Genomic DNA, 22358 nt, shown 5'->3' on the forward strand with positions numbered 1-22358 from the left:
GATACAGAAAATTTCCATCACCCACAAAAGTTTCTTTGTTCCCCTCTACTCCTGACCCTAGGCAACCATTAATCTCATTTCTGTTATTTTCTAGAATTTCATGTAAATGGATTCATACAGTATTTACTGTCCTGAAGATACATGATAAATCATTTCTGCCAGAAATGTGCACTTGATTGCTAATATAGGTAGTCTTTTAAACACAACTGTCTCATCTCAGGTCGTGGGGCTACATGAGCTTTTTATGTCTTTACCATGTTTGTTTTCTCAGGTAATACTTAATTTTTAAGACTAATGTGAATTTTTTCCCTTCAAGATTACTTTTCAGTTGCGCCATATTTTGAAAGCACGGTGTGATCCTGTGCCTGCTGCTAATGGAGCAATCCGTTTCCATTGTGATCCCACCTTCTGGGCAAAGAATGTAGTCAATTTAGGTGAGAATTAATTAGTTTTTTCAGTGTGACTGGGAACACTAAATTAGGAGGAGAAAGGATCTAAAACAGATTTTAGATCCTTAAAGCTTTACTGTAACACATAAACTTCTTGGAAAATATGTTCCTCATTGGAAACTCACTTGTGCTCTGTTCGTGACATTTTGAAGAATGTTGAGCATCTCCTGTGTGTAGATTTTAAAAATGTGAATTATTGTTGACTTTTCCCCCACGTATTTGAAAATTGGTAATGACTGTTTTATGTCAAAAACTTAGCATATGGGGCTTCATTCTCTGGAAGAATTTATTAGATGCCCTAATAGTTTGTATATTAATTGTACCGAATTGTCCACTAGAGGAGGCCCTCCAGGATGCTGATGTGTGTGAAAGTCACATTGAGGAATGTTTGAAAGATAAGAGTAGCGCTTTCCCACACAGAAGAGAAATGGGCTTCACTCTTGTCCACAGTGTGGACCTACAGACCATAGGTGAAAGTTACAGAGAGACAGACAAACAGCTCAATTTAAAACAAAGACCCAAAACTTCCCAACAGTTAGAACTGTCTACAGATTGAGGAAACTCACTTTGAAAGTAGTTAAGTTCTCACCACTGGAAGTGGTAAAAGCAGAGGCGAATGGATTTCTGTAAAAAAGTGATCTTTGTGTATATTAAAATTTGGCTATAGCCTTAGAGAAGGCATTGGCAAACTGTATTTTGTGTGGCATGGTAGCTAAGTTTGTTTTTTACATTTTAAAGGCTTGTAAAAATAAATGAAAATAGAAGAATATATGGCAGATCTTATGTGGTCTGCAAAGCCTGAACTATCTGACCCATTAAAGGAAAGGTTTGCCAATTCTGCCTTACATCCAACCTTCCTCAAATTTGCCTTCTATTCCTAGAAAATAAAGGGCTGTGTGAGAACCAAGGAAAATTGTCATTTCTAGGGACGTAAGTGGCTAAAACATTCCATGTTTCCACGGAAGACAGTTTTGTAGCAATGTAGTACTCTGCCCTGAATAGTATGGCAATTCAAAGGAAAATGGGATCAGCATTAGCAGTCTTAGATATCCTTGAATCTTGTCCAGGAGAATTGATTTTGACTGACTAGATGCGCCTCCTCCAATAACATCTGTTTCAGATCTTTAATTTTCTGTACATTTGTGTAAATATAGAATAATACACAATACATTATTCTGAATAATCAAAAGTCAATTATTTGGCTTTGGACTATGTTTCTGATCTTCATCATCTTTAAACCTATCTCCCACTTCTGCTGTCCTGTCAGAAGCTTTGAGTGCTGATAGTTGTGAAAGGAAAGAGGAAAAATAGTGGCAATCAAAAGTGGATGATTTAATCGTTTATATGCAAATTATTCTCATTTTTTAAATCCTTCAGGTAATCTAGTAATTGAGAGTAAACCAGCTCCTGGTTATACTCCTAATGTTGTAGTTGGGCAAGTTCCTCCAGGGACAAACCACATTAGTAAAACCCCTGGACAGATTAACTTAGCGCAGCTTCGACTCCAGCACATGCAACAGCAAGTATATGCACAGAAACATCAGCAGTTACAACAGATGAGGATGCAGCAGCCGCCTGCACCCGTATCCACAGCAACGACGACGACACAGCAGCACCCTCGACAAGCAGCCCCACAGATGTTACAGCAACAGGTGAGTATTAGAGCATGGCACGATTGATACAAATGATGAAAGCCTCAAGACTGCACTCCGTCCGATTGGGATGAATTGCACATTTCAAAGTGACTAGCAGAGACAAAGCTCAAAGGTCAGAGTTTAAATATTTGCTCTGGGTTTGGCAGGGGCCTGGGGGAGATGTGACAAAGGGCATTAAAGAACTACTTAACATGGGATATGAAACTAACTCATGGTACTATGGAAGAGCAAAAGTTTTTATCCCTCCATTCCAGGTATTTTTTGTTTTCCACGTGTGATTTGGGTCCAGAAAGCCAGATATGTTTTACCTAAGGTCAGATACATTCCTTAGGCATTTATTCAAACTATTCCCATCCGTGTATCTCTTTTGATCTCCCCTCCCCCATCCAAATCAAAACCACTAGTCCAGGTTTGGATAAGTTAATGTTGATAGGCTTTACACACACACACACACACACACACACAGTGGAAGGGATTGGGGCTAGAGTTGGGGAGAATGACTTACGCTTTTTACTTTATGCCATTCTGTCCTGTCGATTTTTACCATAACATTTTATCATTGAAAGATAAATTTATAAAAAATATTATTAAGCAAATGCAATTTCTACCTTTTGTAGCCTCCAAGATTGATCAGTGTGCAAACAATGCAAAGAAGCAACATGAACTGTGGAGCTTTCCAAGCCCATCAGATGAGATTGGCCCAGAATGCCGCCCGGATACCAGGGATACCCAGGCACAGCGGCCCTCAGTATTCCATGATGCAGCCACACCTCCAAAGACAAGTATGCCTAGAGTTACATTTGTAAGAATCATACAATTTTAAAATTAAAAGACATAGTTTTTCTTAAGCAGGTGGGGGCTCGGGGTTGGCCATTGATACCTTTGAAAATTTGATTAATGCTGTGTATCTTCTTGTTCCCCCAAATTACACATACACATGAATTCAATTTTAACAGCTTCTTTAATGGCATTAAACCCATTATATACTATGGGTTAAGAACCTCTGGTCTCGTCCAGCCAATTCATTTTACAGAAGTAAAAAACAAAGGAGCTTTTTATTTATCCACAATCACAAGAGGTAACGGTAAAGTCAAGATTAGAACCTTAGTTTCCTGAAATTGTTTCTCTGTTCTTTCCATGTGGCGTTGTGAACTTGATCTGTAAAAAGGACTTTGAAAACGGTAGAGCTGTGCTATATGTAATTTATTTATTTGGGTATAGCTTCTCTCTGCTTGTTTTTCTTTTTAGGGTATAGATAATGCCTGCTATGAAAAATAAGTGTATTTTAAAACATGTTTTCTGATTTTTGCCTGAATAGTAGGTTATATTTGAATAGGAGTTAGGACTATAAAATCAGGCTACTTTTACATATGATCTCTAGTTATAAAATAATAAAGTTCATTGTGGAACTGTGATAGTGATATTTTTCAAAGCATGCTTTAATAACCCTCAGAATGAGTATGAGGTCCTTGTCAAAAATAGATTCTGAACCATAGCCATTGAGTCCAAATTTCTAGGGGGAGAGTACTCAGAAATAGTAAACTTTTACTAACTCTCAGATCAGTCTGCATACTAAACTTGGATAAATAGTCCCAGTGCAGTGGTTCTTCAACTTTTATACACAAGTACCTTTGGAAAGACTTTTGAAAAATAGGCACTCCCTCACATTTAAGACTGACATTTAAAAGTTCTATTATAGGGGCACCTATGTGGCTCAGTTGATTAAGTGTCCGACTTTAGCTCAGGTCATGATCTCATGGTTCGTGAGTTCGAGCCCCACTTCAGGCTCTGTGCTGACAGCTCACAGCCTGGAGCCTGCTTTGGATTCTGTGTCTCCCTCTCTGCCCCTTCCCTGCTTGTACTCTGTCTCTCAAAAATAAATAAAACATTAAAAATTTAAAAAACAATAAAGGTTCTATTATAAATTTAAGTTTCAGTGATTGCCAAGGACATATTTTCTGGCATATTGTAATTACTGACATTATAAGATCAAACCGTTTCATCATTCTTATAAACTAATCCAGTGGAATCCCAAATACTATAGCAAGCTCTTTTTTGGAAGTCCAAACTTTATTGTCTCTTTTATGCTTGGACCTGAATTTCTCTTCTACTTCGTCTATAGAATTTTATCTTTATATACTTATGTTTGATAGGTATATAGATCAATCAGTTGCAGTTTTCTGTGGGAAAAATGTCTATCTTAATTTAAAAATTCTTGTATTTCCAGTGACAGTAAGACTATTATTAAGCTTAAAAATATTATTTTGGACCAAATTTTCATTATAGTAATTTCTGTACAATTATACATAAATATACTTCTATGCTTTAAGAATATTAGGAAACATAAAAAATAAAATTCTTCTGGGTACACATTTCTTTATGAGACAGATGGAGCCTTTTCCTTTTTCCTGTTCATTTGTGTGTGTGTGTGTGTGTGTGTGTGTGTGTGTGTGTATGTATTTATTTATTTTAATGTTTATTTAATTTTTGAGAGAGAGAGAGAGAGAGAGACAGTGCCAGCAGGGGAGGGGCAGAGAGAGAGGGAGAGAGAGAATCCCAAGCAGGCTCCATGCTGTCAGCACAGAGCCCAATGTAGGGCTCAATCCCATGAGCTGCGAGATCATGACCTGAGCCGAACCAAAATCAAGAGTTAGGTGCTTAACTGACTGAGCCACCCAGGCGCCTTGTATATATTTGTGTATGTTACTTGTTAGAGTTAGAATTCAACATCAGTTTTTATTACTGTTTTTTCTTGTTTCTGTTTTCTTATGATGCTTGGGAACCTGTTTACAAAAACATGTATCTGGGAATTAAAGTAATTTTTTTCATTTTCCTGAATTGTTTGAACTTTCGCAGATTATAAACTAAAACTTAGAATGAGCTATGAATACTACTTTATGCATCTTTTTATCAGTTGACAGTTTCTTCATGTCTTTTGTTTTTGTTGATCATCTTATATCAGAACCCACTCAGAGATTTATTAACTCAGGTTTTTGAGGTGGGCACTTTGTCATCAGCTGAACACTTGTATCTTTGCTTGTCTCAGAGTATTTTCTGCCCCAAGGTAGTGTGTTAGATAGGATTTGAAATGGGTCAGAGGTGTGCTGTTTTAGGGGAGAGGGAGAAGGGCAATTATAGAAGAAGAGAACCTGTAGACTGGCACATTCCTAGGGAAATTGGGTTTTCTTTAGAAAAAAAGTACATATGAAGGTTGAAGATCTGGACATTAGTTTCCATAAAAGTGTTCACATAGCCATGTACCCGAAAGCCCACAAATATTACCAGGGAGCAGCTACACCCTTTGGAAGAGTGCAGAAACTGCGGAATCATCAGACTTTAAGGCCCCTACGGAAATAAGTGAATGTTAGAATTTTCAGTGTTTAAAACTTCTAATTATTTATTTGTATATGTATAATTTGTTTCCCAAGGATTTTCATCTATATTTATCTTAAATGATCCTAACAGTCGCTTACAATGAGACAGGTGAGGTGTTACATTTCTAAATTACTGAGATTATGTGATTTGCCTAGAGTCACAGATTATTACAATCAGGAATTGATGTCATATTTCCTTTTGTACATTCATTTTTTTCTACCGTATCAGTTATATAATAGACAACTATCGAATTGTTTTTATTTTTAAAAAGACGGAAGAGTCAAAGAGGAATATAAATAGAACAGTGACTTTCCCGGCCTGATGTTTAAAAACTTTGGGGGCTTCTAGATCATCTATTTATGTACATCTTTGTTTGTAATAATGCCATGTCTCCAGGCTGGCAGGTTGAAAATAATGGCAAATCTGCTTTTCCTAAAAAGTACACAAAAATGAGTAGGAAAACAAAAAGGCTAAGTTTGAGTTATTGTTACTTTTTTTGTATAAGTTGGAGAAGGCTTTTTCCCCCAGTTTTATTAATAATTGATGTACATCACGATAAATTTTAGGCTTACAGCATAATGGTTGGTTTACATAGATTGTGAAATGATTACAATAGGTTCTGCTGATATCCATGATGTTGTATAGATACAATAAAAAGAAAGGAAGAAAATTCTTTTCCTCCTTGTAATAAGTACTCTGAGGATTTACTTTTTTTTTTTTAATGTTTATTTTTGAGAGAGAGAGACACACACAGTCGAGCAGGGGAGGGGCAGAGAGATGGAGATACAGAGTTAGGATTTACTTCTGTTCTATATATTTAAAACTATGGTCATACTGTATGTTACATCCCTGTTACTTGTTATCTTATAACTGGAAGTTTGTACCTTTTGCCTTTTGACCACCTGCCATTCCCTCTTCTTCCACCCTCCACCTCTAAAAACCACAAGTCTAAACTCATTTTATATGAATTTGTTTTGTTTTAAGATTCCACATATAAATGAGATCATACAGTGTTTGTTTTTCTCTGTCTTATTTCACTTAGTATAATACCTTCAAGGTCCATCCATGCTGTGGCAAATGACAGAATTGTCTCATTTTTTATGGCTGAATAATACTGCATTCTAGACACACACATACACATTTTGGATACACACATACATACAACTTCTTTGTTCATTCATCAATGCATGGGCACTTAGGTTGCTTCTGTGGCTTGGCTATTGTAAGATAAGGCTTGCTTCTTTGTTCTTAGTCACAGGTATCAAACACTTGTGTATCCTTCCTAAACTAAAACTTCTTGTAAACGTGTAGTTCACATTAGGATATCCTGGCAGATCAAGTAATGATAACATCTTTTTTCCTAACAGCACTCAAACCCAGGGCATGCTGGACCCTTTCCTGTTGTGTCGGTGCACAACACTACAATCAATCCAACCAGCCCTACTACAGCTACGATGGCAAATGCAAATCGAGGTCCCACCAGCCCGTCTGTTACAGCAATAGAGCTAATCCCCTCAGTTACCAATCCTGAAAACCTTCCATCGCTGCCAGATATTCCACCCATACAGGTTTGTATTTAAGTTGAATGACAGATTTAAAAGCTGTTAATTAGCATTCTTTCTTTTAAATTTAGGAACAACATTTTTTGAAATTTCTGAAGAGTAGAGTATTAAATATTTGATTTTGAAGTTATGTGTGGTAAAAAAAGATAATAAAAATTATGTGTGCTGAAACTAGCATGCCTCAATATTTTAAAGTTCTAAGATATCAGTTTTGTTAATCTTTCTGCCACCTGCCAACAGACAAACCTTATGTTAGACAATGCACTCCTGCTGTGAGCTTGGATCCAGAGAGGACACCAGGACCCCAAATGTGGTCACATCTTTGCCATTCTTCTGTTTGGTCCAAAAGGGATGAGGTACCCCTTGTGCAAACAGGGTGGACTGAGAAAGAAAGTGGTTGCAAGGCCTAGGTATCAAGCACTTGTGGAGAGGAGCAGGAGGCATCCTGAGAGAGGCAGTGATGGTGAAGAGTAGAAGAGTAGAAGGGCCTCTGAGGCATCTGTCCCTTTCACCTGTAATATTTTCCTGAAGAAACATATCTTTCAGTGCCTTATGAAATTTCATTAATTCATTTGAATTAAAAGCCTTTTATTAAAAAAACTTTTTTAGTGCAATGTACAAGCTTTATTTAACAGAGGCAACAAAGGCAAACAGCCACTTATATTAAAGGGAAAACAGACTAGAAGAGATTTTATCTTAAACACCTTAGAGAGGCGCCTGCGCCTGGCTGGCTCAGTCAGTGGAGCATGCAACTCTTTTTTTCCTTTAAATAATATTTATTTGTTTGTTTGTTTATTTATTTATTGAGAGAGAGAGAGAGAGAGCGCGCGCGAGCAAGCAGGGGAGGTGCAGGGAGAATCCCAAGCAGGCTCCGCACGGTCAGCACAGAGCCCGACTTGGGGCTCATACTCATGAGCCGTGAGATCATGGCCTGAACCGAAACCAAGAGTCGGATGCTTAACCGACTACTGAGCCACCCAGGTGCCCCAAGCGTGCAACTCTTTGATCTTGGAGTTGTTAGTTTAAGCCCCACATTGGTTGTAGAGATTACTTTAAAAAAAAAAAAAAAAAAAAAAGAACCATCATATAATAACTTACTTACAGTTGCACTTAACTGAGCTCTGTTGTAGTGAAGAATACAGCTCATGCACCATTATGGATGAATGATTTGTACGTTTTCAAGTACTCACTGAATACTACCTCACATATGTATACATTAAATTTGAAAAAGGTGTAATTAATGATCCCCAGATGTACTTCATTTTTGTTGATATTTTGGAAGAGGTTATTTAAGAGAAGAATATGTGATTCTGGCTCATGAATAATGTGATGAACCCACCCTGGACTCTGTTGGACACCAGGTTTCCTCCACTGGTCTTCAGACATCAGATGGGTTTTAGATACTGGTTAGGAAAGTTCTCTGGGTAACACGATACGCTGGTACTCGTAGTGCTTGTTGAAATACTTGTTCAAGTTGATAGAACTGCTTGTGGGCTTCCTGAGGGTGGGTGGGAGCAATGAGGCACCAAGAGTGGGCTCAGCAGACTGCATGTCCTCATTAAGCCAAGGCAACGACTTGACAAAAACATTTTATTTATACATTCTGTGTAACCTTTGAAGGTTATATATACTGAGTCGTCCTCTCCTGCATTGTGCAAGTTACTCAGAGTCAAGTGTTACCATGGGAGCAAGGAACAGTGTAATTACTAAGATACTAAGACCCTTGATTGCATTTTAATATTTTTATGGGTTTTATGGATTTTATAAGAGTTTTAAAGGATGTTTCTTTAACTTCAAATTGTTTCACAATCACTAACACATTGTGAATTTTCTTAATCTTATTGCTTCCCAAATAATAGGAGAGGTCTTTTTTGGCTAAGTGAATGTTAGTTGTATTGGTGCTGAGAGGACTGGACGATACAGAATGGGAAATTTGGGAATGTGTCTGCAAAAAAGTAAAATTTCTGAGTCATAAACTTAGAGTTTACAAAGCACTTTGACAAGCAGTATTGTCAGTTTAATATGTGAAGTCCTCTTGTCATAATGGCATCCCTATTTTATGGATGAGAGTAAGAAGGATTAGTGACTAGTACATGGAAAAGTTTTAATTCAAAGCTCACGCTCCTAATTATAAGGCTGGTTCTCTCCCTGCTCTCCATAGAGAGATAGTAGGGAGATAGTTTGTGATTGTAGGCCTGGAAAGGTATAGTACTGAGAGGCTTTGGGCAACCAGAGAGAGGTATGTGCAGTGTTAAAAGAATCATTAAGCTAAACACTTAGCATATGCTAAAATCCTTGGGGATTTAGAATAAAAAGATTAATAAGACTTGGTTCCAGGTCTTAAACTTTGAAGAGGAAGAGGAAGTTTGCCAATGTCTTACTTAACATAGTTTGCTAGGGCTATTCTGATCTTGGTTTGGTGCTTTCTGACAGAGACCAGATGGAGGAAGTGTAGATGTTCCACAGCTTTGAAAAGCTTGGCATCATATTAGACTTTCCTTTTCATCACCTACTTTTTATTTTTATCTATTCATTTATTTTTAATTTTTATTTTTTTAGTGTTTATTTTAATTTTTTTATTCTTTATTTTTGAGAGTGAGACAGAGTGTGAGTGGGGGAGGAACAGAGAGAAAGGGAGATACAGAATCTGAAGTGGGATCCATTGTCAGCACAGGGCCTGATGCGGGGCTTGAACTCACGAACTGCAGGATCATGACCTGAGCCGAAGTCGGACACTTAACCGACTGAGCCACCCAGGCACCCCTATGTTTGTTTATTTTTGAGAGCGAGAGAACAGAGCATGAGTGGGGTAGGGTAGGAGCAGAGAGAAAGGGCACACAGAGTCCTAAGCAGGCTTCAGGCTCGGAGCTGTCAGCGCAGAGTCCACTGTGGGGCTCGAACCCATGAACTGCAAGATCATGATCTGAGGCAAAGTCGGACGCTTAACTGACTGAGCCACCCAGGCGTCTCTCATCACCTACTTTTTAAAATTGAGATACAATTCACATACAAGAAAATCCAGTTTTTAAAAATGTACAGGACAGTAATTTTTAGTATATGCACAAGATTGTGAACCATCACCACTACTTGCAGGACATTTTTTTTTTTTTTTTTTTTTTTTTTTTTTTTTTTAAATTTTTTTTTTTTTTTTTTTTCAACGTTTATTTATTTTTGGGACAGAGAGAGACAGAGCATGAACGGGGGAGGGACAGAGAGAGAGGGAGACACAGAATCAGAAACAGGCTCCAGGCTCTGAGCCATCAGCCCAGAGCCTGACGCGGGGCTCGAACGCACGGACCGTGAGATCGTGACCTGGCTGAAGTCGGACGCTTAACCGACTGCGCCACCCAGGCGCCCCCTTGCAGGACATTTTTATCACACCAAAAGATACTATCCGTTGGCAATCACTCTCCATTTCCCTCTTATCCAGTCCCTGGAAACCACTAATTTGCTTTCTGTTTCTATGGATTTGCCTATTCTAGACATTTTGTATGAGTGCAATTCTACAATATATGGCCTTTTGTGTTGGGCTGCTTTCATTTAGCATGTTTTCCAGGTCCATCCATGTTGTAGCATTTATCAGTACTTAATTCCTATTTATGGCTGAGTATTCCATTGTATGGATAGTCCACATTTGTTCATGGGTTCTTCAGTTGATGGACATTAGGTTGTCCACTTTGTGGTTGTAGAAATAATATAGCTATAGAAATATTTGTACAAGTTTTTGTGTGAATATGGGTGATTGGTTCTCTATCGTAAATTTCTAGTAGTGGAATTGCAGTGTCATATATTCTCTGTGTAAGTTATTGAGGAACTGCCCAACTATTTTCTACAATAGATGCATCATTTTACGTTCCCATCCAACAGTGCCTGAGGACTTCAGGTTTTACACATTCTTGCCAACACTTGTTACTGTCACATTTTTTTTTTTTTAACTTTAAAAAAAATGTTTATTTTTGAGTAAGAGCATGTGTGCACACGTGGGAATAGGGTCAGAGAGAGAAGAGAGAGAGAATCCCAAGGAGGCTGTGCACTGTGAGCACAAAGCCTGATGCGGGGCCCATCTCACAAACCATGAGATCATGACCTGACCCAAAATCAAGAGTCAGACGCTTAACTGTCTGAGCTACCCAGGTGTCCTTGTCACCTACTTTTAAAAGTAATTAGAGGTGGTTACCACAAAAACACAAATAAGAAGTAGGTAACCGTATGAACCAAGTGTAGAAAGAAAAAGGAAACCTGTCATCTCTTGAAGGGAGCTTATTATCTCTTACTTTCTCTCCTATCCTGTAGTTTCCATGGTATAGTAAGAAGAAACCTAGGGGAGACTACACGGGAAGTAGATAACTATGCAGTGTAAATCAGTAGTATTAACTATGCAGTGTAAATCAGCAGTGAATTCAAAGTAATTTGTGGATATATGTTAATAGTAGTCATGATAGCCATTCAGTATGGAGTAGAAGTTGATCTAAATAGAATTCTTTCAACCTGAATTATATTTTATTTTGCTCTGCTGTCCATCTCCAGCATATTGATAGTGCATATTTGTAATTTAGACTTTGAGGTGATAATACATGATGAACCTGAATACTTTTTGAGTACATAAGTGAATATTAGATTCTGTTTAGAATAGCATATAATTAATGGTATAATCTCATGATTTATTAAATTCTTTAGAATTTTTCATATTTGGTGTACTTAGTAACTATCTGGGAACTATATTGGATATTATGAAGTCTTGGGAAAACTGTATTTCTGATATTCATATGTAAACTTAAATGTTACTGACTATCCATTTCTGTACTGTGCTGCTAGCACTGACTAAATGAATCCATCTTTTCTTCCCATTTTTACCAATCTGATAGGTAAAAAGGCACTGTTGATTTCATTTATGTTTCTTTTATTTGTGTGCTTAGTTGTGGTTCACTGATAATTTGTATTTCTTCTTTGGATTGCCTTTTTCCTTTTTTTTTAAATTTCTTTTATTAAAAAATTTCTTTTTAATGTTTATTTTTGTGAGAGAGAGGAAGAGACAGAGCTTGAGCGGGGGAGGGGCAGAGAGAGAGGGAGACACAGAATCCAAAGCAGGCTCGGGGCTCTGAGCTGTCAGCACACAGCCTGACTTGGGGCTCGAACTCACGAACTGTGAGATCATGACCTGAGCCGAAGTCAGTCGCCTAACCAACTGAGCCACCCAGGCGCCTCCTGTCTTTTCCCTTTTAATTCATGGAAGTTATTTATATAGCACATGTTCCATGCAGTTATTCAAGGATACTCAAAAACCATTGATTTAATGAATAAATGAATTAATGTTTTTCCATACTTACAACTTTATTAATGCATGTCGCCTGAAACCTGGGGGTGAATGCTTCAACTAGCATTCCCCTGTTGGGGGCTGTAGTGACGTCATAGAGGCCATTTTATGTACTTCCAGTTTGCCTCTTCCTAATCTGTCCACTCTTCTAGCCTTAGGCCTGTCTTGCCAGAAGTATAAATTACAGGTGGGTGAGTATAGAAGGAGTGGGAGTAAAGGTTATAGGTAACCTGATACTTTCATATCTGTTTTGAATCATCCCCTGCCCCCTCCATTATGTTCAGGTGTGACATTGTTCACTTTCCATCTGTGGCCCATATTAGGAGCTCCCCCCTCGTCCAAAATACTCCACTTAACTAGTTGCAGCTAAATATTCTCCTGCAGGTATGGCTTACAAGTGAATCCTTGGCCAGCAGCCGTGACCACTGGGCAGTTACAACTCCTAATACCCCTAGTGGCCCCCCCAGTGAGCCCTCTGCTTGCGATCACCCTTTATGTTTCTCGCCTTTAGCAAGAAAGGCGTGTACTTTTTAGGAATCCTCCCTTGCCTGTGATATGTTGGGAAATGCTTATTTGGTTTTTCTGTCAATCCAATTCTACTTTGTTTTATTTCTATAATTTTCTTCAAAGTTTCTATGTTGTTGACATCTTTTCCTGTCACCGTGAAAATCAGTACAATTTTGAGAGGAAAGGAGAGCAAGAAGTAAATGTATGTGTTCAGTTTTCTGAACATTTGCATAAAAGGTATCTTGCCTCCAGTGGGAGAGATTAAAAGGGGCAAGTGTGGGCACAAGTAGACCAAAAAAGCAAGAAGATTGGCAGTTATTTAAGAATAGTTTGACCACCTCTTATGGCACAGTATACAGTTTTTCTTAAGGTAGTTTTCATAGTTAAATAGTATTTACTGTTTCTTAGGTAAATAATTTCTATTTTGTCATCACAGTTCTTCAGTATAGTTGGGAGGTTTTAAAGAGAGGAAATTGATGTGTAAGTTGTCCAGTCATCTGGCTTTAACCTGCTGTCTTGTCTGAGTGAGAAAAGGGCTCAGTTCTCCTGTGGACTGCCCCCTTTTTTGGTGTAATAAGGGGCTTTATGCCCCAGGCTAAGCGTTTTCTTTTGAGTCTAAAATATTTTTAAAGCTTTAAAATTAGGTATTGACTTGATTAAATTTCTATTCAGGTGAGTGATTCCAGCAGGACTATGAATGTTGAAATAAAGAGAGGAAGACGGGACAAGAATACTGATAGAGTTCTTTGTCAACTTTGAGAAAAGGCAGAAGAGTCAGATGATCAGAGCTATTTTCATAGTAGAACATAAAGATTTAGTAGATTATTGTGTTCTCTCTTGAGCTGCCCGGTACTTGTTGAATAATACTAATTATAGCTTTGTTCACACAAACTTTAAACCATTGTGGGTCCTCAGGAGAAGCAACAAGGAAACAACAATTACGCCAAATTTGATACAATAATCTGTTAGTAAATTGTGAACATAAAGGATTATACTAATGAAATTAATAGTTTCTCCTCTGCTTTAATCAAAGCAAATTTCTCATTTCATTCTTTTTCTTTAGTTGGAAGATGCTGGTTCAAGTAGTTTAGATAATCTACTAAGTAGATACATCTCAGGCAGTCACCTACCCCCGCAGCCTACAAGCACCATGAATCCCTCCCCAGGACCTTCTGCCCTGTCTCCAGGATCATCAGGTAAGCCATCAGAGGCCCTGCCTCATTTCTTTAACACTGTAAAAAGCTATCTGTCATTATAGTTGACCTTTGAAAACAGGTTTGAACTGCACGGGTCCACTTAATATGCAGAGTTTTTTCAGTGAATGCAGTACTATAAATGTATTTTCTCTTCCTTATGATTTTCTTTTTTTTTTTTTTTTTTTAATCTTTATTTATTTTTGAGAGAGAGAGAGAGAGAGTGAGAGCAGGGGAGGAACAGAGAGAGAGGGAACACAGAATCCGAAGCAGGCTCCAGGCTCTGAGCTGTCAGCACAGAGCCCAACATGGGGCTCGAACCCATGAACCATGAGATCATGACCTGAGTCAGACACTTAACCGACTGAGCCACCCAGGCGCCCCCCCTTATGATTTTCTTGATAACATCTTTTCCCTAGCTTACTTTATTGTAAGAAAACAGAATGTAATATATGTAACATGCAAAATACGTGTTGACTGTTTATGTTATTGGTAAGGCTTCTGGTCAACAGTAGGCTGTTAGTAGTTAAGTTTTTAGGGAGTCAAAAGTTAATATGCAATTTTTAACTGCACTGGGTGGGGGGGCGGTGTCAATGCCTATAACTCTCACATTGTTTTAAGGGTCAGCTGTGTATGTATTAGGATTTTCCAGGAAAACAGAACCAATAAGAGGTGTGTGTGTGTGTGTGTGTGTGTGGGTGGGTGTGTGTGTGTGTGTGTGTGTGTGTGTGTGTATGTGTGTATGTGTGTATGTAGAGGGAGATTTTAAGGAATTGGCTCACATGACTGTAAGGACTGGCAAGCCATTGGGCAGGTTGGCAGGCTGGAGACCCAAGGGAGAGTTGATGTTACAGTCTAGGCAATTTTGGAGGCAAAATTCCTTCTTCCTCTGGGTACCCTAGTCTTTTCTCTTAGTTCTTCCAGTGATAGGATGAGACCCATCCAAATTGTGGAGGTTGATTTGCCGAGACAGAATCTACTGATTAAAATGTTAATCACATCTAAAAACACCTTTACAGCAACATCTAGACTGGTGTTTGGTCAAACAACTGGGTAGTTATATTCTAGCCAAGTTGACATAAAACTAACCATCATAGTATCATATCATTTTTTTTCCCCTGATTGCTGTACTTTTTTTCTTCAAATTCTGTTGGTAGTTTTCAACTAAAGTAGTGTATACCTGTAACATACACTGTTCAGAACTGTATTCACATCCTCTGCTGGATTTGTAGATGCAGTTACTTGCCATGTCTTATATTTTATGATACAGATGGTCAGTTGGAGAGTTCTTTGGTTTCATCCTCAATTTAAAACTTGTAAGATAATGAAAAATGGAAATTAAAAAACAAAACAAGGATTGAGGAAAGGCAAATGAATTTTCAAATTGCAATTTTAAAATAAAAACTTAAATTTATTGGAAACTGTTCACGTTGTGACTAATCAAGTCTATGAGGGTACAGATCTCTTCCAAAATCCCAGTTGTTTTATTAACCCTGTTTGTCATGAAGGGATGAATAATTAAAGCAAATCTAAATGGATTGACAGTGCAGAAGTGGTTACAGAGTATATTTTCTTGGTTTAAATTAAACATTACTTATTTCTTACTGAAATAGAAACAGACCACCTCATTATTTCTGGAGTAAAGATAGTTCAAGTTTAAATGTGAGTTTTTCATAAGATGCATCATTAATACAGTTTCTGAGTGGTAGAATTTTTAAGGTGTAATATAATTATTCCAGGACTTATAAAGAAGGAGTAACTATCAGGAATCTAAGAAAGATATTTACCAGATGACTTGGAGTTGGATGGTAAATAGCTTTCTCTTGATGTGGTAGTTTTCATTGATTGGATAGACTTGCTCTGAGACTTGCTCTGAGGGGAATTCTGAGAATCATGTCTGGGCTCAGCTGACAGAAATTGGTTGAAACATGCCAAGGGTTACACATGCCATCCCTGATTTTGAGGTTAAGGCTAGGCCTGATTTCTAAGAATTGCTAAATTGCATCATAGTAATCTTTAATTCTGTAACTAGTAGGTAGAATTCTGAATATTCTTCCCTGCATTGATAATCATTTTATGTATTATTTTCCAGGTTTATCCAATTCTCACACACCTGTGAGACCCCCTAGTACCTCTAGTACTGGCAGTCGAGGCAGGTGAGTTTTAACATTGTTAGTGGGTTTTTTTCCCCCTTTTTTATTAAGAAAAATTTTAAACATGTATTTTAATAAGAAGAATATTACGTCAAAATCCTATGCTTATCACTCAGCTTCACCAGTTACCAAGTTATGATCATTTTTATTTCTTCTGTACTCCCATACATTTCCCCCTACTCTGAATTATTTTGAAACAAACCTCAGGCATCTTATCATTTTACTTGGACTGTTTCAATGTATATCATTTGAAGAATTTAAAAAATTTATAGCCACAGAACAATTGTTGCACCTAAGAAAAATTTATTAGCTAATTCTTTAACATCAGTAGAGATCGAGTTACAGATTTCCCAATTTTTCTCATCCCTTTTTAATAAATGGTTTCTTTAAATTGCATTAAAATAAGCCGTATGTACATTGCCATCCGCAGATACGTTGAGGTCAAAATCAGATTGTATGTTGAAGAAACATATTGTTTCTCAAAACAGTTTTCCCCGCCTTGTCATTTAAATACGCTACTTGCTGTTTTTTCCCCTCTGTTTTAATAATTTTGATGAGATTTGATCAGATTTAGGTTTGATTTGGGGGAAGGTTGGGTAGGAAGAATACTTCATTGGTGGTGTCGAGTACTTCCGTCAGGGCACGTAATGTTTCGTTGATTCTGTGACAGCAACCCATTAATGATCATTGCCTAGCTTTTTTTTTTTTTTTTTTTTTTTTACTGGTTGAAAATAATATTTTAATTAATGTGTTCTTTCTTTTTGTTTACTGGTGTAATATATTTCTGTAAAGGAAATTTTTCTGTCCTAGTAATGACTTGGTTCCCAGCACCTTCCAACAGTGACCAATGAGATTTTTTTATCATTGCCTTTATGAACTCATAAATTTAAACATTTTATATGTTCTAAACTATTATAGATGTTATTTTTATTGGGTTAAATTATTCCCTGTTTGGCTGTTTGGCTCCTTAGTCCTTTGGTATAACCCCAGTAGTCTTTGAAAACTTCCTTACTCCTGTTACGAAATGATGTTCCAGGTTCGTCTTACAGATTTCCTGCCTCAGGCCTACTGATCACCATATCTTTAAGAAATCTTGGTTGTGTTAATAAGGAAATAGTGTTTGGAGACAGTCTTCTGGGCATTAGGGGCACTCATTGCTACTTAAATTGTTTCTTATGCCTTTTTGGTGGACAGGTTTAAGAAATGGGGCTGGTGTGTGGAGTGTGTTAACATAAAATAGAATAAATGTTGACTGATTTTTAGTTTGAATAATTTAGTGCAATGTAAGAAAGACTTAAGATACATGAATTACTTTTTAAATAAACTTTTTAAAACATTTTTTTATTTTGAGAGAGAGAGATAGCACAAGTGGGAGAGGGGCAGACAGGGAGGGAGGGCCTCCATGGGGCTCTAACTCAGGAATCTGTGAGATCATGACCTGAGCCTAAACCAAGAGTTGGCCGCTGAACCAACAGAGCCACACAGGTACCCCTGAAGGTTTATCTTATTTGGGTGTGTGTGTGTGTGTGTGTGTGCACGCTCATTCTGAAGACGGGTGCTATTAAAATACTTGCTTGACTTTTTAATTACACTTTAAATAATCAGTACTTTTAGAGGAAAGTACAGATTGAAAAAGGTGTTCATTCTCAGTAGCAGTACGGTCTTACCAGTTTCTTCTCACTTCTCTTGCCAGTGGTTTTACTTTGTGGTTTAGATAGAACCGATTAGTTGTATACCTGTCCTCTTAGCCTATCATTTTGGTGATTCAAAAAAGGGTATTCTGGGTTGTTGACTACTTGTTAAACCCTTCTCCCAATTTCCTGCCCTCAAAAGCTAAAATAGAGTTTCCTTTGAGGAGGCTTTATGAACCACTGTTATTAATGCTGTTTTCTACAGATGTTTGGGGGCAGAGAAGAATTGAAAATGCTTTTATTATTATTTTTTAATGTTTTATTTATTTTTGAGAGAGAGCGTGAGCAGGGGAGGGGCAGAGAGAGAGGAGGACGGAGGATCTGAAGTGGGCTCTGCACTGACAGCCTGATGTAGGGCTTGAACTTACAAACTGTGACCTGAGCTGAAGTCAGATGCTCAACCGACTCAGCCAACCAGGTGCCCCAAAACTGCTTTTATAAAGAAAAGCAATCACTGATATTCCATATTAACTAGCCTGGGAAAATTGTTATTTACTAGACTTCTTAAATGATTTAGCATAAGTGTCTCACACCATAAAATACATTTTTAGGGTCTTTTCATAGTTTAATCTATGTTTTTAAAGAATTTGAGGCTAAGCTTATATCATACTTCTCTTACTTGCATTATGAGTATCCTTATCTTCTAGAAATACATTGTCTATCATTTTCACTTTAATGAGCATTACTTTTCATAGAATTGGTTTTATATACATTATACAATCAAACATAGGTGACATTTTTTGTTTTTTATTAGCTGTGGGTCATCAGGAAGAACTGCAGAGAAGACAAGTCTTAGCTTCAAGTCTGATCAAGTAAAGGTCAAGCAGGAACCTGGGACTGAAGATGAAATATGTAGCTTTTCAGGAGCTGTGAAACAGGAAAAGACAGAGGATGGCAGGAGGAGTGCATGCATGGTAAGCTCCCATTGGGGTCCGTCAGGGATCTAAGGAGGCCACTGCACGGGTTCTTCCATCTCTGCATTTTAGACTCTGCATGTTGTTTAGTTTTGAATATTTATGCTTGTAACCCAAGTTTTTAATCGCAGTGTCTGCTAAGATGTGTCACAAAAGATTTAATTGTATTAAGGACTCATTTGAAATGGTCTTTTAGTATGTAATTGGTTAGTATTTTTGCCATGATTCTAAATCGGGTTCTGTATTGTTCTGACTTTATTAATAATCATCTCAGTAGTCACACTGAGTCTCAGGCCACAAAAGATCCTTGACTGTTTTCCTGGATCTGTCAGCTCAGGATTAAGACTGCTGACGTGAAAGAAGTTTAATGATCAAAGAGTTTTGTGATGGGAAGATTGCTTTTCGTTTATGAATTTATTAGCTAGTGTAGAGTTTTTCAGATAGAACATTTTATTAAATGTATAATATAGAATGAAGGAAGGCCACCTCGCAAACATACACGCGCCCAAATATTGGTCTTGGCTTTTTCTTCCTGCCCAGGCTTAAGTGTCATTTTCTACACAGTTGGCATATAGAAATTTCAAGTAGGAGGATTAGCATATTTATTTAACACAGTATTTGTATATTTAGAGAGCAAAGGGATTTAAAGTTGGCCTTCATCCAATACCTGGCTTGGAAAATTCCCCCAGAAAACCGGGTGCAAAAGGGTGGTGAAAGATTTCTTTTACAATTATCAGAATCTTCCAACTTTAGTAAAATGATAAGTAGGCAGAGTAACATTTCTTGGAAGATATGCAACAGAGTCTTATGTGAAAATAGGGTATCAAAGTCAGCTCTTTGTAGGAAAAGTATAATCCTGTGCTCTCTTTCCAGTCAATGTGCTTAGCAGCTTAATTAATTTTCTTATTATCCACCTGAACCAATATTAGAGAGTATTCTATAAAATCATAAATTAACATGCCTAAATAATTTGGGGTTATTTTCATTCTTTTATGTCATAATGCCATTTCCAAATTCATTTTAAATTATGTCAGTGTATATGTATGTGTATTGCCATGACTTTTAAGTTACATGCACATACTGCATACAATAAGGATTAAATGATTCTTCAGGAGGGGCGCCTGGGTGGCTTATTCAGTTGAGCCTCCAGTCTTGATCTCACGGTCATGAGTTCAAGCCCCATGTTGGACTCCACGCTGGACATGAAGCCAACTTACAAAAAAAGAAAAAAAAAAGATTCTTCAAGAATTTGTCCTTGTTTTGTTTTAGTTGAGCAGTCCCGAGAGTAGCTTGACACCACCTCTCTCAACCAACCTGCATCTAGAGAGTGAGTTGGATGCATTAGCAAGCCTGGAAAACCATGTGAAAACTGAACCTGCAGATACAAATGAAAGCTGCAAACAGTCAGGGCTCAGCAGCCTTGTTAATGGAAAGTCCCCGATTCGAAGCCTCGTACACAGGTCGGCAAGGATTGGAGGAGATGGCAACAGCAAAGACGATGACCCAAATGAAGACTGGTGTGCTGTCTGCCAAAATGGAGGGGATCTCTTGTGCTGTGAAAAATGTCCAAAGGTCTTTCATCTAACTTGTCATGTTCCAACACTTCTTAGCTTTCCAAGGTACCAGTGAAATACTTGACTTTTTTTTGTTCTTGTTTATATAAGCTGAAAGCTAAAAACCAGAAAGTTCTTCATGCAGATGGGCTTCCTAAGCAATGCACAGTATTTCTGTAAAACAGGGGGCCTGTTACTCCTTTGGTATTACCTTCTAGAGAAACTAACAGCTGAATGGTAAAATGTCCAAGATGTAAATAGTGTGATAAAAAATAGACTGTTTCCTGGCCTTTAGTTTGTACTTGGCATAAGTGAAGTAGATAAAACTCTAAATTATGAGAGGTAGGGGTCTGGGATGTTGGAGAAGTTAGTTGATTTCCTGTTGAAGCTGAATTTTTTTATCTATTGGAATCAGTCTTAACAGGGTCTACAATAATTTCATTTAAGAATACTATTTAGTTAGAGGCAGCTCTATTGGATCTTTACCCAGAACTTCCTTTTCTAATGTTTGAAAGCTCTCAAAAGGCATTTGAAAGAAAAAACAAGTACTTTGTAAAAACACCTTCAACACCTTGAGTTTTTTAGTTCTATCTTCCTCTTGACCACAGAAGCAGGTAGTTGGTAGTGCCAGCCCAAAGCATTATGTGCAGATTTCTCAGACTTTTCCTTCTGTCATTTAGCTGGAATGTCTTCCAGTCATGAACTTTGGAATGGAGAGTTACTGAATTCCTTATTTAGAAGAGAAGAACTTGGGATGAAGATAAATAAAGATTGGGGGAAATATGAGCATTGTCCTCATACTCTTTGACCCCCTGGCAGCTCTATATCTGGTTTCAAGCATTAAAACATTCATTGGTGAGCATTCAAGGCAGGCTGGTGTTACTAGCTAACACAGTGGGACAAACGTGCTGGGTTGGGTTACAAAATTTGTGGACTGGTCTTAATTCTGTAGTGAACTAATTTAGCTTGCAAGGTTCACAGATTTTCATGGATTAGTTTCATTTCTTAAGTGGTAGAGTGGGGATTTGAAGAGCTCTTTTTCATCCCTTCCATTTAACAAGTTGTGCTCAAGCCATTTTTGTCTCCAGCTGATTTGAGACCGCTTTCTCCCTTCCCAAACCTTTACCCCCAGATTTCCTTTTAAGTGACAATAATGTTCTTGAGAAAGCTCAGCTTTTTTTCTGCCTGTAGATACAACATTCACATTTCCTCTCAGATTCCTTAGAAGCAATGATTTTAGTTGAATAAATACTACCTGTTTTGAAAATTTCAACCTTTGGATTAGAAAAGTGGTGGATATGTATAAACAGTGCCAGAATATTTTTCTAAAGAATCTTAATTCTTACCTAAGTCTTAGGAGGTATAGTCATTTGCCAGAGATGTAATAAGGGCCTTCTTTTACTTTGCTCTTTTATAAAAGGAAAGCATTGGCATTTTGGTGTTATAATTAAGTCATTTTATATTTTTCTTCCCTTTGAGTCGTAACATCTACCGGAATGTTAGAATTTTGCCACTGGATGCTTTCTCTCAAAGGCTGATGCTTTGGAAAGAATTGGAACTGTTGGCACAGACCAGTACAATCTCTAGACTTAAAATTTATTTATGGTGGGGGAGAGAAGGGGAGAATTATTGGGAGTGAATCCTTTTGGAATTTATGGTTTGATGGAAATCCTGATGTAAACAAACTATAGACTGAGCAGGTTTTAAAAGGTAAGGGGTACATATACCTATGTGTGCTTGCACTTAGAGAGTTGTATGTGTATTCATGGCTTTTGACTGGCCATGAAGAAGAAGAATTTTATTTTTGGCATATTTATTACATGCCAAAACAGTATTGGATACCCCAGGAATTCCGTAAACTGTATTCTTTCCTTATTCATGAGTTGGGGTCATTGTGAGGTAATACTGGGGTTGACAGTCTTACGCTACAGGTACTGATCATCAGCTTTGTGCTAGGAAGAGGTCCCGTTTGAAATGCAGGGATACCAGTTT

At 37.7% G+C, this 22358-nt stretch overlaps 1 protein-coding gene and 1 pseudogene across 2 annotated transcripts in view; one reads left to right on the plus strand and one right to left on the minus strand.

Annotated features, from left to right (window-relative positions):
• Positions 1 to 22358, plus strand: part of TRIM33 (tripartite motif containing 33) — a 130670-nt gene that overhangs the window by 98456 nt on the left and 9856 nt on the right. For both annotated transcript variants that reach the window (XM_060625426.2, XM_060625427.2), the window contains exons 8-15: positions 317 to 434; positions 1827 to 2101; positions 2722 to 2886; positions 6847 to 7047; positions 13926 to 14058; positions 16148 to 16211; positions 18654 to 18813; positions 20083 to 20432. In XM_060625426.2, the coding sequence (XP_060481409.1) occupies positions 317 to 434; positions 1827 to 2101; positions 2722 to 2886; positions 6847 to 7047; positions 13926 to 14058; positions 16148 to 16211; positions 18654 to 18813; positions 20083 to 20432 (1466 nt within the window). The remainder of the gene's footprint in view (positions 1 to 316; positions 435 to 1826; positions 2102 to 2721; positions 2887 to 6846; positions 7048 to 13925; positions 14059 to 16147; positions 16212 to 18653; positions 18814 to 20082; positions 20433 to 22358) is intronic.
• On the minus strand, positions 8300 to 12422 carry LOC132673084 (cyclin-dependent kinases regulatory subunit 2 pseudogene; annotated as a pseudogene).

This window comes from Panthera onca, chromosome C1 (assembly GCF_046562875.1).
Source record: "Panthera onca isolate mPanOnc1 chromosome C1, mPanOnc1 haplotype 2, whole genome shotgun sequence".
NCBI lineage: Eukaryota > Metazoa > Chordata > Mammalia > Carnivora > Felidae > Panthera > Panthera onca.